The sequence below is a fragment of the Phyllobates terribilis genome, unplaced genomic scaffold, assembly GCF_046119375.1.
Source record: "Phyllobates terribilis strain yellow unplaced genomic scaffold, ASM4611937v1 Scaffold_9__5_contigs__length_417890890, whole genome shotgun sequence".
Lineage (NCBI taxonomy): Eukaryota > Metazoa > Chordata > Amphibia > Anura > Dendrobatidae > Phyllobates > Phyllobates terribilis.
This window is the reverse complement of record NW_027362769.1, coordinates 286150257-286162805: the sequence shown is the minus strand read 5'-3', so window position 1 is coordinate 286162805 and position 12549 is coordinate 286150257. Positions and strand designations below refer to the sequence as shown.

At 42.7% G+C, this 12549-nt stretch overlaps 1 protein-coding gene across 1 annotated transcript in view; it reads right to left on the bottom strand.

The window, feature by feature from the left end:
- DNAJB11 (DnaJ heat shock protein family (Hsp40) member B11) overlaps window positions 1–11386 on the bottom strand; it is a 28924-nt gene extending 17538 nt beyond the window's left edge. Inside the window, exons 1-5 of the mRNA XM_073647859.1 lie at window positions 11148–11386; window positions 7677–7833; window positions 6598–6695; window positions 3039–3171; window positions 1350–1492 (exon numbers count right to left, since the gene is read on the bottom strand). Of these exons, the coding sequence (XP_073503960.1) occupies window positions 1350–1492; window positions 3039–3171; window positions 6598–6695; window positions 7677–7833; window positions 11148–11335 (719 nt within the window). The 5' untranslated portion in view covers window positions 11336–11386. The remainder of the gene's footprint in view (window positions 1–1349; window positions 1493–3038; window positions 3172–6597; window positions 6696–7676; window positions 7834–11147) is intronic.
- Window positions 11387–12549: the final 1163 nt, after the last annotated feature.

Here is a 12549-nt window from a genome sequence, read left to right as displayed (position 1 = left end):
CAATGCTCAGTGCTGCTGTATATTGTCCCCCATACAGCTGCTGATTGTGCGGGTGTGCCAAAGAGACATGGAAGCAGGATCTCCTCACGTCTCTGTACAGTGTATGGGACACGCCACTGCAGTCTCCAACCTTTCTAGAGTGGAGTTTAGTTAATAACACTCATAAATGGAATAGTTTTACTACCAGTGTTCAGCCCGAATTCCAAAAAAGTTCTTGTCCAATCTAGGATTCTAACTGCTCAATAGTCCTGGGTCTTTATTGCCAGATTTTTCCTTTCATAATGCGAGCAGGTCTGGACTGCGAGCAGCCGATTCATCACCTGAACTCTTCTCCTGTGAAGTGATGGAGGCACTATGTGGGTAGCATTGTCTTGCTGAAACATGCAAGGCCTTCTCTGAAATAGACATTGTCTGGATGGGAGAATATGATGTTCTAAAGCCTCTATATAATGTCAGCATTCATGTGTGCGCTGATAACAAGCTGGATGGTCGCTTTGCTCTCGAGTCCGCAGGACTGTGGTTTCTATAAGAAATGTCACATTTTGATTCATCTTACCATAGAACAGTTTCCATTTTGCTTCACTCCATTGTAATGAGCTTTGGCCATAGAAGACCACAATGTTTCTGGATTGTGCTGATATACGGCTTCTTGATTGTATGATAGAGCTTTAACTTGCATTTGTGGATTGCACAGTGAACTGTATGCACAGACAATGATTTCAGGAAATGTTCCTGAGTCCATGCAGCGACTTCCACAACCTGTGTTTAATGCATTTCCACCTGAGGGCTCGCAGATACCGCCGTCTTTTTATCTTGTATACATGGATTTCTCCAGAATCTCTGAATCTTTCAATGATATTTTTGATTGTAGACAGAGGGGTATTCAAAGTCTTTGCAATTTTACATATAGGATCATTTTTCTGATATTGTTTCACAATTTTTAGACACAGTTGTTCGCAGACTGGTGACCTCTGACCATCTTTGCTTCTGTGAGACTCTGCCTCTCTAACATGCTCGTTTTATACAAAGTCATGTGACTTAGTTGACAATTGACCCTCCAGATGTTTTTCATTAGTACCACTCATTTTTCCAGCCTTTCGTTGACCCTGTCACAACTTTATGATGCGTTTCTGCCATCAATTTCTAAATTATTTAATTTTTTTCTAATGAAATGGAGAAATGTCTAACTTTCACCTTGATCTGTGTACTGTTGTGAATAAAATATGGCTGAGAGAGATTTCTAAATCATTGCATTCTTGCTTTCAGTTTGCCATACCTTACTAGCATTGTACGCACTCATATACACATAATTTGTATAATTAAGCACAACCCTGTATTTGACTACATACTTGACATTAGGGCATTCATCACAAACAACTTCCTGTGTCATCTGAAACCGTCCAGGCCCTAGCTGTGTTGTTCTCATTTCTTGTCGACAATTACATTTTCTCTTGCCCGGAGCTTGACGGGCTACAGGCTTATTTCTTACAACCTAGTGAGAGAAACAAACTACTTAATACATTATGCATGAAAGCAAGAGTGGATTATTGCCAAGATAACACACCAAGAGGAAAAATATTAATTTCTTAAATCATGGGGCTAAGATGGAGCTTCTGGGAAAAGTCAGACACCTCAGTTTCTAGTTAAGAACTAGCTAAGGACAGGAAACAGAGTAAAAATGGTAAACTCTCCAGATGGGCTAAGGTCACTACCACAAAGATTAGTGCTAGGCCTCATTCAGATGTCAGGAATTTTTCACAAACGCAAAAAACAAACCAATTTTAATCAAAGTTTTGGATCCGCATTTCATTAGTGTTTAGTCAGAGTGACAGTTTTTACTATCAGGGTTTCATCAGTGATTTTTTCATGTGAAAAAAGCTTCTCGTATCCATTGCAATGCTAAGAACAGACAGTAGATGAATTGTACGTGGATTGCATCCATGTGGTTGTGGTTGTTGTGATTTTCATGGACCCAATGACTGGTATTTGGTGATCAAAAATGGATAAATCACGGTCCACAAAAACATGGGACATGTGAACCACCACACCAGCTAGAATGGTATGTATTCTATAGAACACGTACAAGAAAAACAGACATCTGATCCCTTTTTATTTTCTTTATTAATGGCCTTGTGGACAGGATTGAGAGTGAAGTGTCAGTCTTTGATGATGACACAAAACTACATAGGACAATAAAAACGGAGCTTGAGAGTACAATATTGCAAAATGATCTGGATAAGATGTCTGCATGGGCAATGTTAATGTAGATAAATGTAGAGTAATGCACCTAGGACCGAGTAATCCTGCATATACTACATTAAATGGGAGCATACTCGGGACTACACAACAGGAGAAGGACTTAGGTATTCTGGTTACAAGTAAGCTGAGCAGCAGCACTCAATGTCAAGCAGCAGCCGCAAAAGCAAACAAGATTTTAACATGTATAAAAAGAGATAAAATCCAGCGATCCCAACGTATTGTTACCACTTTATAAATCACTCGCGAGGCTACATCTAAAATATGGGATCCAGTTTTGGGCTCCACATCTTAAAAAACATATTGATAGTTAGAGTCAATTCAAAGGGGGGGCAACTAGATTATTACAAGGGATGGAAGGCCTCTCCTATGATGAGAGGTTAGAAAATTTGGGCTTGTTTAGCTTACAGAAACGACGCCTCAGAGGGTGGCGTCTCATTTAGATGTATAAATATATGTGTGGTCAGTATAAAGGACTAGCCCATGACTTATTCCTTCCAAAGACCATACTAGGGACCAGGAGGCACTCATTACAGGTGGAAGAAAGGCGATTCCAGCAGCTAAATAGGAAAGGTTTCTTTACAGTTAGAGCAGTCAGACTGTGGAATGCCCGACCACAAGAGGTAGTGATGGCCGACACTATAACACCTTTTCTCATAACCAACAGCATTTTTTTTATATTCTGTTCAAATGTTGAGCAGATATTCAGGTGTCTACATGTTAATAAAATAAACCCTAAATGGGGCGTTCATAACCACATGAATGTATAAAACAAAAATTACCTCGACAAAATTCCCAGAATAAACTTCTTCCAGAGTTACTTCAATATCAATTATTATGTCACTGCCACGTGGAACATTTCTGTCTTGTTGACGGGGATTGCCTCCAAACATGAAGCCAAAATCTCCAAAGAAACTAAGAAAATACAAAAAGAAAGATACCATGTCTATGTATTATACTAGCTATTGAACCCGTTCTACGTCCGAGCAGCGAGCATTTTTATTGGTACATTTCCGCCAACATTTTTTTTTTTTTTTTTAAGACGCTGCGGCTTCAATAAAATGGCGTGTCTTCTCCTGGCAAAGCCGTGCCTGACACTTCGATACGCTTGGGGTCTGCGCCAAACCTCACCAAGCTTTATTCACTTAGGTTGCTTTCCCTGTTTTGAGGGGTCCCTAGTCCCCAGGTGCCAGTAGTATTCTCTACCATCTTCTTAGGCTTTTTATATTCCATATTTCCCACTTTCTATGATGGATTTAAACCCCTATTGCGGCTATTATCTTATGCATCATTTTGCACCAGGATTTGCTCTCTCTCTCTATGCACTTAGCACTGGGCACTCAGATGTTTTGGGCCATTTATACTACCAACTGCTATTTATGTGACTTACGACTAAATGGTTAGTATGTGATATGCTATTCTGAGTAGGATTTTCTTATCCATGGGACATTTATATGGATTGTGCCACGCTGATGTCTTTTTGAACATACAGCAGTCCCTCTCTATATCGCGGTTCATTTATTGCGGCCTCACTGTATCGCAGGATTATATTTAATTATTTATCACTGATTCTTCCCTATATCGTGGGATTTTGCAGTATTGTACATGGCACACAAATGGCTGATTGATGGAAGGTGACCAACCAGAGCATTGTCTTGTGTATCCTGGGCGCTGGGCGCATCCTGGAAATGATTAAGAAGGGACTGGGAACGGTTTATAAGTGTGTGGGAAGGGTTTATAGAGCCTTAAAATATATAGAAATACTAAAATAAATGTAAGGATTTTCACCTATCGCGGGGTGGTCTAGAATGTAATACCCGCGATAAGTGAGAGATTACTGTATTTATGACAATACTTTCACTGTTTACTTTGTCTTTCTGACTATGTATGGTGGCACTGACAGTCTACTTCAGGCATCTTTTTGCGGTACTGGGACTATACCAGTTTATTAATACGGGACCCTCTGGGTGATCATTTATGGCATAAATTGAGCATAGCATACTACAACCCCTGGCAAAAAATATGGAATCACCGGGATCGGAGGATGTTCATTCAGTTGTGTAATGTTGTTGAAAAAAAAGCAGATCACAGACATGGCACAAAACTAAAGTCATTTCAAATGGCAACTTTAGGGCTTTAAGAAACACTAAAAGAAATCAAGATTAAAAATGTGGTACTCAGTAAGGGTAATTTTTTTCAGACCAAGCAGAGGGAAAAAATTATGGAATCATGAAAAACAAACACACAAAAGAACACTCCAATACATTACTAGTATTTTGTTGCACCACCTCTGGCTTTAATAACAGCTTGCAGTCTCTGAGGCATGGACTTAATGAGTGACAAACCGTACTCTTCATCAATCTGGCTCCAACTTTCTCTGATTGCTGTTGCCAGATCAGTTTTGCAGGTTGGAGCCTTGTCATGGACCATTTTCTTCAACTTCCACCAAAGATTTTCAATTGGATTGAGATCCGGACTATTTGCAGGCCATGACATTGACCTTATGTGTCTTCTTTCAAGGAATGTTTTCAGTTTTTGCTCTATGGCAGGATGCATTATCATCTTGAAGAATGATGTCATCATCCCCAAACATCCTTTCAATTGATGGGATAAGAAAACTGTCCAAAATATCAATGTAAACTTGGGCATTTATTGAAGATGTAGTGACAGCCATCTCCCCAGTGCATTTCCCTGACATGCAGCCCCATATCATCAATGACTGTGGAAATTTGCATGTTCTCTTCATGCAGTCATCTTTATAAATCTCATTGGAACGGCACCAAACAAAAGTTCCAACATCATCACCTTGCCCAATGCAGATTCGTGATTCATCACTGAATATGACTTTCATCCAGTCATCCACAGTCCACGATTGCTTTTCCTTAGCCCATTGTAACCTTGTTTTTTTCTGTTCAGGTGTTAATGATGGCTTATGTTTAGCTTTTCTGTATGTAAATCCATTTCCATTAGGCGGTTTCTTACAATTCGGTCACAGACATTGACTCCAGTTTCCTCCCATTCGTTTCTCATTTGTTTTGTTGTGCATTTCCTGTTTTGGAGACATATTGCTTTAAGTTTCCTGTCTTGACGCTTTGATGTCTTCCTTGGTCTACCAGTATGTTTTCCTTTAACAACCTTCCCATGTTGTTTGTATTCGGTCCAGATTTTAGCCACAGCTGACTGTGAACAACCAACATCTTTTGCAACAATGAGTGATGATTTACCTTCTTTTAAGAGTTTGATAATCCTCTCCTTTGTTTCAATTGACATCTCTCATGTTGGAGTCATGATTCATGTCAGTCCACTTGGTGCAACAGCTCTCCAAGGTGTGATCACTCCTTTTTAGATGCAGACTAAGGAGCAGATCTAATTTGATGCAGGTATTAGTTTTGGAAATGAAAATTTACAGGGCCATTCCATAATTTTTTCCTCAGAATTGAGTGATTCCATAATTTTTCCCTCTGCTTGGTCTGAAAAAAAATTACCCTTACTGAGTACCACATTTTTTATCTTGATTTTCTTTTAGTGTTACTTAAAGCCCTAAAGTTGCCATTTGAAATGACTAGTTTTGTGCCATGTCTGTGATCTGCTTTTTTTTCAACAACATTACACAACTGAATGGACATCCTCCAAGTCCGGTGATTCCATAATTTTTGCCAGGAGTTGTATATCTGGATACCTTAGCATAATTAGGTATTGGCATGGAGCTTGTTGTTTTTAATATGTTTGTCCATTTTTCTCCTAATAAAATCTGATCAAGGTTATCTTCATTAAATTTCAGGTGTGCTTTTCATTATATAGTTCTTTCCCTCTTACATAGTGAAATTGTGTTTCACTACATGATGTAGCACCCATATATATATATATGTATCATGATATACCTGTAGTGCACCCTGCTCCAATTTGCATTTGTTATATAATCTATCATTGGCTGCCATTAGATTAGAGCAACAACGTTATGATGAAACTCCTGCATCATGGGAAATGTAGTTTACATTACGGAGCCATATCAGAGGGAGAGAAGGAAGTAAGACGGCAGACAACCCAAACATCATCTACAATACAAGTATACACAACTGACTCTACCAGCGGACAATGTATGCATGTACTGGAGTGATTAAGAAGTGTTCATATCTTTTATGATGACCAGCAGCTTTATACAGGGCAGCATAGATACTGTACTGTAGGTCCTACTCACCGATAGCCCAGACGGCACAAAGATAAAGATGCCCGAAGGCCGAAATGATCAGTGACAGCAGACTCCTAGCTGAAGATAGCGCTCACCGTCTGTGTGAGCCGTGAGATGCAGAACACAGTGTAGATTTTCCCAGAACTACTTACTGTGAGAATATATCCCCGTGGGAGCCCTGATGGCCATCTTTAAGTCCTTCTTCACCATATGCATCATACTGTTTTCTTTTTTCCTCATCAGAAAGCACCTAAATTCAGAATTAATACGGAAATATCAATATTTATTTTTTAATACAATACAATGGGATGACTGAATGGATCAGTTACAGTTCAAATCTACCCAACTTAATATAATCCAGGGTCCCACCGCAAGGCATCATTGGAGAGTCCTTCATGTAACCCCAGCTTGAATAAGCCACACAAAATGCTCACAGCAAGAGTCACAGTAAATGGGAGACATGGCCGGATTTCCACTCCCCTGGGAATTCAATGTTGCTCTTTAGGATAGATCATCATGATCTGGTGGTGAGCAGATAACCAGCGCTCCCATCAACCAGCTGGCTTGTAGGGAACCTGCTGCCCCAAGCGTACCACCGCTCCTCCACACCTTGTGTAGAGGCTGAGACGTAGTACACAAATGAGAGGAACAGAGTGGTGTCCTTCAGGGGCGCTTCACAACATACCGGGCTGTGCCACAGTCCCTTCAATTAGCGGATATGGGGATGTGCTGAGAGCAAGACCCCACAAATCTCATGCTGAAAACCCCTTTAACGTAACATTATATTCTAAGAATATAGGAGATGATCCAGCCCATCAGATGTGTTATCAGGGCTGTGGAGCCGGTAAGCCAAACCTCCGACTGACACCAACTTCTCAATTTCCATGACACCGACTCCAACTCCCTCATACATGACTCATGTTTAAGTGATAAATTTACTGAAGACAGCTAAAAGTCTAGACCCTTAGATTAGCAATAGGGCAGACATTTATAGGATATTTCATAACTTTCCCAAATTCTTATGAAAAAATATTCCCCTCAACTACTGAACTACTGTACCCAATTTATTATATATTTTAGGAGTTGGAGTCGGTCCATTTTATACCGACTCCACGACTCCGACTCCATAGCCCTGTGTGTTATGTGTAGTCGACGTGTTAGCACTAGGTAGCCATTTACAGGGAAACCAAGAGCTAGGCCACAGCTTACACACTGCAGCAGTGTCACTAACCTCATAGGCAGCACCCAAATCTTGAAATTTCTCTTGTGCTTGTGGATCATCTAGATTTCGATCTGGATGCAACTGCAAAGCTAGCTTTCTATATGCCTTTTTTATTTCCTTCACGGTAGCACCGCGTGAAACTCCCAGGATTTTATAGAAATCACGTCTGAAATAAAAAAATAAAAAAAAAACAATAATGTTATTATAATGGATCCAAAAATAACAGAAAATTCCAGTTTTTGCATTATTTTATATTAATAGTTCCTCTGTATGACACTAATAGGAAATTAGTGAAGAGACAACCAGAAAAATGTAATAAAAGAGGATATTTATAAGGACCACACTTTAAAGGGGTATTCTCATTTACTGAAGTTTTCGCCTATTCATAGAATAGGGAATCACTGGGGACCCAACCGCTGGGACCCCCAATGATCCTGAGAACGATGGATGTGAAAAGCCCTGTGTGAATGAAATGGAGGTGGATCAGGCACACGGTGACGACTCCATTCATTCAAAGGCCAGGTGCTCAGCTATCTCCGTGTCCCATTATGAATGAATGGAGCAGAAGTGCACATGATTCACCACTGCTCCATTCACACAGGGCTCTTCAGAGCCCAGGGTCTCATGATCGGTGGGGTCCCAGTAGTTGCACCCCCAGCAATCTGGAACTTATCCCTTATTTTATAGATAGAGGATAACTTTCAAAACTGAGAATACTACTTTAAAGCGTGCTTCTGATCAGTATCCTCTTTGGCAGATAACTACCAAGCTTGAGAATATCCCTTTAATATGTCATCTTTTACAATGCAGTGGTGAAGGATAGTTGTGGCCTTTTGGGCTTTATACATTTGCCAAAAGAGCCTACCATTACACAGAATCAATTAAATTAATAGCCAACCACAGAAACTTGGACTGACCCTGACCTCACCAGCAGGGGGCATAAAAGAGCAAATAAACTATTGCTGTCCTAATCGGACATCAGCTTTATGATGCCAACTATGATGCAGCCACATTTTAGAGTCGGTGCCAATCCATGACTTATTCAGTATGCGATTCTGTATTGCAGTCGTCATATACAGTAGATGCTAATATGCTGCTATATTATGGCCAAGAGCTGGAGGCCTTAGAGCTTCTGATGATGCCATTTATGCACTTCCCACACCTGCTGCCGCACCTTGTGCTCCTGCTTCCTCCAAGAAGGCAATAAAAGATTTCTGACATTTCTTGGCCTGAAAATGCTGACCTAACTGCATGAAGCTACAATGTTACAGGGGTTTTCCACGGTGGTGAATTGTGTATGGCAGCAGCAGTGACGTCACTAACACTGGGCTCAGTGATTGGTTTTGATGTGATGTCTCCGCCGCGGTAGACGTGCATTGCTGCACCAGGTGATTACATGCCGATTTTACTATTTTTTACAAAAACAATAAAATAATTATGAACAATAAAACAATGAAGGTGGAAAATCATCTGAAACAGGGATTTGCTCCAACCTTTAATGAAATTTCATTGATTATGTGACTTATTATAAAGTCACACCTGCTTGGCCACAATTTGTTCTCATTCATGTGGGAACAGGACAAATGGTGAACCAGCCAGGGACGGAGATGTGAACTTATGGACAAGTGTAAAATTGTCACTAAATATAGTCAGGGATGCGATAGCTTACTGGTGTAAAAGGTCTGTTGTGAGGGTCCGTTCCCATGTACCAGCATTCTGCATTGGGTCTGGATCCCAATCTGCATGGGTGAGGAGACAGTATGGGGAGGAGTGTGTGTGAAAAGACAGCATGGGGAGGGGGAACGTGTGAAAGAAACAGTATGGGGAAGGGTGATGTGTTAGTAGGGGTAGAGCATGAGGTGATAGTATGGGAGGAAATGTATGGGGGTGAAATGTGTGAGGTGATAGTATGGTGGGAGAAAAGTTTGAAGATGCACAGTATAGAGACTGGGTAGTGTGGGCGGTGCAGAATAGAGGGACAGTGTGAGAGCACAATGTGGAGGGGACAGTATGCAGAGGAGGGAGAGGACCGTGGGGGATGTACCATAAGAGGGACAATGTGAGGGTCATATTTTGTTCAGGGACGTATTCCTATGCAGCAATTGGTTCTGATCCTGTACACATGTAGGAATCAATAACTTGTCAAACAATGTGACACATGGTTACGTTAATAAAATATTGTGTCATCTGACAAGTTAAAAGAGTTGTCCACTAATTTTTCATTGATGCCCTATCCGTAGGATAGGGCATCAATGTCTAATTGGCCTAATCGGCCGGGGTCCCGCATCCGCCTCCTATTCAATTCAATGGGAGGCGGATGTGTAGAACCCTGCGGAGGCCACTACAGCTAGAAAGCCAAACACCGCAAGTACTTCCGCCGACCCCGATAACAGCTGATCGGCGGGGGTGCCGGACCACGGACGATTAAACATTGATGCCCTATCCTACGGATAGTGCATCAATGGAAAAGTAGTGGACAACTTTTTTTAAGGGTTCCTATATTTGTATTTATGGTAGACACATTAAAGGGGTTGTCTAGGTTTGTGATAAAAGTCTGCAGTCACTATATGACTACAGTCTTCTCAATACTCACAGTGCGCGCACCACACAATGTCAGAATTCTCCAGTGCCGCTGATGAGAGCAGGAGATCAAGTGACCACAAGTATACGATTTGCATACATGCGGTCACGTGCCAACTAGACGTGAATTGAACGAGGCAGCTCACTTGTATTGAGCGAGGCCCAGCAAGTCTAGTCAGAATGTGGACTCAGCATATTTGTGATCACATGACTGCCTGCTCTCGATGCTGGCAGCAGAGGATCCTGACAGTGTGCAGTGCACACTCTATAAGGATTCAGAAGTCTAGATACACATAGTGACTGCAGACTTTCATTATAAACCTGGATAACCCCTTAAATGATAAAACAAAGCCCTGCAGCATGCCCAATCCTTACAGCGTGTAATAGGCTCACTGTCAGGATTCAGCTCGTACGGTTTTCATGCTTCTGGTCACCAGCTTCTTTTCTTGCTTCTCTCAATGAAGCAGGGGCTGTAGGATTTCACTGAACATTGAGAGAACTATTAGGGGCAGCTCGCCAGCACGTGACCATGTATGTAAGTGGCATATGAGCGGTCACATGATGACTAAGACCACTTAAGCGGTGATAGGAGAGGGCGGCACACTGAACTCATACCCGGTGTAGGAGACCCTAGATTTACCTGTGAGGAGAGCATCGCTTGCCCGGGGATAGGGGGTAACATATACTGGGCTGTCTGCCCCCCGGATGAGCCGCACTGTCACACTGGTAGGGGCTGATCTGCCGGATACTGATTACACAGGTCACCGCCTGCAGCCTTGGTGTGGACAGCTCCATGTTACAGGCCTGTGCCGTGTGACTACACAGGAGCCGCCAGGTGGCCGGGCTGACACCGGCAGCCGGCGTCTAGGAGACGTGTACATGCCACTTCCTGGCTCTTACCCGGCAGCGACCATTCCCAGCACGTACAGCAGCAGCACACACACGCTGCTCAGCGATGACGGGCCGATCCTCATGGCTCCTGTACGGCTATGAGCAGGCGGCAGATTCCCGTTGTCACCGCTGCTGTCACCACATAGAGCTCCCTGCACCTCTCCGCGCCGCTCTACACACCACTCACTATTTCCCATACACTATGCATGGAGCCAGCTTCAGCCAATCACACGGCACAACGTCGGCACCAGCGCTGCAGCAGCAGCCAATCAGAGCTTTCATGCTGTCGCTTCCGGTATGTCTGGTCCAATGACAGGTAAAGACATGGCACGTTACGGTTCTCACTCGGCCGGCCAATCCCGTGTCTGCTGCTGAAGGGCCGGCTTCCTTTACTGATTTGTCGCCGGTTGTATAGCAGCCATTTTGTTGGTGTCTCCCTCCTCCTGCAGTGACAGCCGGTAGTTTCCTCTCAGTGTTTAGGGACGGGATGCTTAAGGAGGCGTTTTTTGACAAGCCTGCTATGCCCAACACGGCCAATATGTAACTGAAGCTGTATTACATAGCCGCCTCCCAGTTGGGTCAGTTGGGCAATGTTGTGTCCATACAGAGGTGCAGTATATGGGGCCAGTGTTCTATGGAGCTGTCCACACCGACCACTTCTCTCCTGCACTGTTTCATAGGTTACATAGCTACATACATATAGCAAATAAAAGCTGCATACAGCAACCAATCACAGCGCAGCTTTCTTTTTTACAATTCCGCTAGTCAGATTAAAGCTGTGTTGTGATTGGTTGCTATGGGCAATAAAGACAGCTGTTCTTTTAGATGGGCTGCTTTGATAAGCGATGCCCTGTGTGTACATTACCTCCCCTCTGTGGCACTCACTCAGGGTAGAAGTTGTATTAAAAATATTAGGACTACAATATTGTACACAAGCTTGGCACGGAAGCAACCGCACACCGCAACCCACAATGTGGGCTCTGCATTAGCAGAGGCAAAACTTGAAGGTCTTGGTGCTCATTCTACTCATACGCAGCTGGCAGTGTGGACTGTCTCCAAGCTTGTCCTGTAAAAGTGAATGGCCTGCAAATGACTGGACTACTAGACTTGTGAAAGAGCAGCGGGTCCGCCCCGCTGTCCTTGTGCGGAAGCCTGTAGGACAGTTGCGTTTCCGCAACAACCACAGGAAACTAAATGTGGTGTTGAAATGTGATGCTCCACGTCAATGAAAATACTTGGGCAACATTGTCAGAAGAAGCGAAGTAAATCCGCAAGTGAATAAGGTGAAGGCAATCCAAAATTGTCCGAAACCGGTCTCAAGAAACAGGTTCGGGCATTTCTAGGAATGGTGGTATACTATGATCAGTGTATCCCGAATTTCGTCATGACAGGTGCACCACTGACAGACCTT